This window comes from Adiantum capillus-veneris, chromosome 2, assembly GCF_014529385.1.
Source record: "Adiantum capillus-veneris isolate H3 chromosome 2, ASM1452938v2, whole genome shotgun sequence".
Classification (NCBI taxonomy): domain Eukaryota; kingdom Viridiplantae; phylum Streptophyta; class Polypodiopsida; order Polypodiales; family Pteridaceae; genus Adiantum; species Adiantum capillus-veneris.
The window spans coordinates 41933085-41937667 of NC_140932.1; the positions used below are offsets into that span (position 1 = coordinate 41933085).

The following is a 4583-nucleotide window of genomic DNA, read 5'->3' on the forward strand; positions in this document are numbered from 1 at the left end:
TGCTTTACATGAAAGGAAGTGATCTGGTGTTGCGTCATGTACCTTGGAAGGAGGAGATTTACAAAATCTTAGAAGAAAACCATGAAGAGTCTTGCGGAGGTCATTTTGCTATGAAAATTATGCTTCACAAGATCTTGCAAGAAGGCTATGTTTGGCCTAGTATTCAACGGGATGTCGATCATTGGTGTAAATCTTGCTTGGCTTGTCAAAAAATGGGAAAAAGGGTTCTTAAACCCGAGCTGCGAAAGACAATCTTGGCTTATGAGGTGTTTGAAAAATGGGGCCTCGATGCTATTGGGCCATTACCCACTTCAAGTAAGAGGAATGTGTATATTTTGACAGCGGTGGATTATCTATCACGTTGGGCAGAGGACAAGGCTGTCAAACAAATTACCAGCAAGGAGATGGGAAAGTTTGTGTACGAGCACATATGCTGCAAGTTCGGGGTGCCATTGGAGTTACTGTCTGACAGAGGGCCAGGGTTTAGAGGTGAAATGCTCGATTTCTTATGCAAGAAGCTTGGCATAGAGCATAAATACAACACTCCTTTTTATCCGTAGTGCAATGGACTTAATGAGAGGTTTAATGGGAAATTGGTAAAGATTCTGACAAAAATGACTTTAACACATGCCAAAACTTGGGACTCAGAGTTGCCTTGTGCGTTATGGGCATATAGAACGGCAATCAAAACTAGCACGGGATTCTCACCATATCACTTGGTTTATGGCAAAGAAGCTTTGATGCCTATTGAGGTGGAAATCCCTCCACTCAAGTTTTTGTCATTGCAAGATGAAGAGCAACAAGATGCTTGGCAACAAAGGTTATTGAATTTACAATGTCTGCAACTAGACAGGCTTTTGGCCTTGGATTACTATCAAGAAGTATGTAGAAAGGCCTAGAAAAGAGCTAATGAATGCATGAAAGATAAGAGAATTGAGAAAAGAGATCTTGTTTTGCAATACAACAGCAAATTGGATCACACTTTCCAAAAGAAGTTTCAGATCAAGTCGGAGGGTCCTTTTCCTGTTGTAAACAAGTTTGATAATGGGACATATCAGCTGGCTGATTTAGATGGTACACTACATAGCTACCGTGTTAATGGTTATAGACTTAAAAAGTATTTAGCACGGTTGATGACTATTGTGATAGATGAGATGCTGTCAGTGGAAACAAAGAGTGTGAATGCGCCACTAAATATGGATGAAGTTTCTGGGGATGAGCTGCATCAATTGTTCGCCCTGGAAACCTCTGCTTGTCATGAATGATCAAGCAGGCTAAGGGGGGTTGACAAGTTATGTCAGACATTTTTTGGATGAGTACAACATCCATAAATGATGCCAAAAAAACTTGCTAACCACCCTCATGTATATATATGTGCATAGTGCTTCCAGCTTTGAAAGTGTCCGTGTAAAAAACCCTGTACAAAGGCTTGGTTTTGGTCAAGCGTTTGTTGAGTTTTGGGTTGGTCGAGCTTTCAAAAAATATCTTTTAATGAGAATTTCTAGCCGTGCTTGATAGCTTGCAAATCGAACTCCGACATTATGAGTTACATGCACTCGAAGTGGAGGTTTTTTCACTTAAAAAGTGGCGACGGATGCACGTGGAAAGACGGCAAGTGGGCCGACTTGATGGTTTTTTTTAGCAATGGCATGTTTAAATTTTTTTGGATTTAGTCGAGGTACTAAGTTCCAAGCCGTGCTTTACTGCACTATATTTGGAGGTCCGGGTCACCCGCTACGCCTCCGAGAAAATGGCTCAGTTTGGGGGCAAAACAGAAAATTCAGGTTTGGGCATGGAGAAGATGGGGAAGTTGGGGAGAGCATGCCATGTGGAAATGGACTTAACCCACATGTGGGGTGTTGAGGGGAAAGTGGAGGGTATATATACTAGAGGAGGACTAGTCTATGGTGTACCAAATGGTAAAGGAATGCACTCAAGGCCTTGCAAGGGGGGCTCGTGGGCATTTTGGGGAGCTTGGGGCGCCATCTTGAGTTCCCACCAGCCTGGCCAGGCGCCTGGACAAAATTTTTGGTCCCCTGGACACTTTCCCCATCTCCCCCTTGGTCAAAATCACCGACATGGAGCTTTCCTTTCCCAAAAAAGACCAAAAATAGCCCAATTAAAAGGGGAAATGAGAGAGAAAGATGACGACTGAGAAAAGGAAGAAGACTCCACTTCAATAAAGTGGAAAATGCCCCCATTATTTTAGTTGTATTTTCTTGCACATCCTTTTTTGCTTACAGAGACTTGTTTTTTGAAGCTTTTGAGAGACCTTCCATCTTCAAAAGCTTGTAACTTCCTCGTCGGTTATCAGAATCAAGCATATGGATGCTCTACGGAGATCCTCACAACACAAGCTTTGTCTTCATGGTCTCGGTTTTCTTAAATTTTAGCCATGGTTTGAGTTAGAGCTGCTTCTCGCCCACCTTCACGGTGTTTGACTTTGGTGTTTTCTACCGTCATACACGGTTTCTTTCCAACGGTGTGACTCGTGCAGAGCTATAGAGGCACTTGTTTTCCTTGTCGTTTGCACACTAACAACATCTAGCCCATGCAAGGTATAAGTTGCATTCCCATGTACATACTGAATCAAAGAAGGACCAAACCATCTATTTGAAAGATTTCTTATTGTTGAATGCTAGTTTTCAAGACTAATTTCATACACCAACACCCAATCATCTTCCTCAATAGCTTTAGGTCTAAGCTTATGCCTCTGATCAAATTTGTCCTTATTCTTTAACCTTGCATCTTTCAATCCTGCTATTGCAATTTCAATATTTTGGGACCTTCTTTCTAGCTGTTGTTTGCACAAAGAAAGAAGGTTTTCCCTACTCATTCCATCTTCCCAAGGTAATACATTTCATGTGGGAATTACATCCTCGATTGGCATTATAGCTTTCTGACCATACATCAACTCAAAAGCATATAGCCAATAACTGAGCTATGAGTTGTACAATCAACCCGTAAAGCATAAGGAAATAACCTAGGCCACTCTCCCATTTTACCTTTGTAGGTCTTAGCCAAATTGTTTTTTTTTTGTTGCAAAAATCACAATTGTGAGTGGATAGTATTAAGAACATCAGAAATATATACCAACCTCGAGCTCAAACCAAGCCTTGAGGGTCAAAGGATTACAAGTTCTCTGCTTTTTGACAGAGAAACCACAAATACTCCTAGGCTTTACTTATTACAAGATGTCATCATGATGTGTATTGTTCTAGACCAGTCCTCTCAGGCTTGTTTACCTCCGATCATGTGGATCGTCACTCTCCTCTCTTGTATGATTTCACAAAATCTTGCCACAGCTAGATCTCCCTCAAACACCCGTTGGTTCCTTGCTTGCCAAATATGGTGAAAGAAGTAGTACTTGATTATTTGTATACAGACAAGGAGAGCACGACTTCCCAACCTGTTACTACCAAACAACAAATTAGTCTTCAAGAAGTTAATTTTCCATGTCCTTTGCATACACTTGCATATTTTCCCAGCCATGCCACTGTTTGCGTGGCATCCCATGAAAAGGTGGGCTAGGTCTTCACTAGCTATTCTGCACCCCGAGCACCGATCGGACCCAATTCCTCTTTCTTGTACCTTTACGCCCGTCGACAGAGCACCCCACATCACTTTCCACAGAAATAAAATTTTTAATGATAGGAGGATGCCCACGCTCTGATTTACCATTTCCCTCAGGATTATATGCACTAGTGAGAGCAAGTTTAATGCTTGAGTTGAAGATGTATGACTTAAGGTCCATAAGTTTTTCTCACTGCGAGTATGTGAAAATTATGACACATCCCCATTTTACACTACAACATAGTCACTTCTCTCTCTCTCTCTCTCTCTCTCTCTCTCTCTCTCTCTCTCTCTCTCTCTCTCTCTCTCTCTCTCTCAAGTTACTTCTTTGCAATAAGAGTCATAATTACAATTAGATGAAGTGTAATACAATTTTTTTGATCGAGAATACAAAAATGGACAGCTAAGGGGATAAATGACAAGTTGTGATTACAGAAATTGTAGCCCTTAGCCAAAATAGATAGGGGTAAAGTGAGAGAAGTGCTCAACCGAAAGATTCATTGAGTAGTTCATCTATGTCAAACTCATCACTTTCAGGCGTATTGAGTTTTTGGCGTGGTCTGACCAATCCATGTGTCTCCCAATGATGTCCTGAACATAGCATTGTTGTATAAAGTAGAATGTCATTGGGTTGTTGTTTGGCATAACTCTCTCTTATGTATGAATCTTCGTAGAAACACTCATGTGAGTCCTTTGTGCTACAAATTTGATAGCTTTACAGGAGATGATTCCTTGATATTGGTGATGATTCAAAGTAAATGTTGGTGCACAAAGTGGCTTAGACACAGCTTCCTGCATTCCTTAAGGCTGAGAGGCTCTCCTTGCAACCCGGACTCATCCTCTTCGATCCATGCAATAGCTTTGAGATCTTTCTCCTAGCCATAACGTGCTCTATCTCTCTTCTTTGTAGATGGCATGTGCTTCAACGTGGGTAAGTTCTTCTTCCATATCTATTGAGAGGCGGAAGTGAAAAAAATAGACCCGGTGGCCTCTACACCAAGACTATGCAC

At 41.5% G+C, this 4583-nt stretch overlaps 1 protein-coding gene across 1 annotated transcript; it reads left to right on the forward strand.

The window, feature by feature from the left end:
• The first annotated feature begins 212 nt into the window (after positions 1–212).
• On the forward strand, positions 213–1265 carry LOC147462672 (uncharacterized). The gene is made up of 3 exons (XM_086494398.1): positions 213–556; positions 677–820; positions 968–1265. Exons 1-3 carry the CDS (start codon positions 213–215, stop codon positions 1263–1265), a joined length of 786 nt encoding a protein of 261 aa, XP_086350524.1.
• Positions 1266–4583: the final 3318 nt, after the last annotated feature.

What these genes read in the sequence shown, in the direction of transcription:
- LOC147462672 (XM_086494398.1), top strand. Translation starts at nt 213, where the DNA reads ATGGGAAAAAGGGTTCTTAAACCCGAGCTGCGAAAGACAATCTTGGCT. An exon ending in TACAACACTCCTTTTTATCC is followed by an intron (nt 557 to 676) that starts GTAGTGCAATGG and finishes ATGGGCATATAG; the next exon opens with AACGGCAATCAAAACTAGCA. An exon ending in CAAGATGCTTGGCAACAAAG is followed by an intron (nt 821 to 967) that starts GTTATTGAATTT and finishes GCAATACAACAG; the next exon opens with CAAATTGGATCACACTTTCC.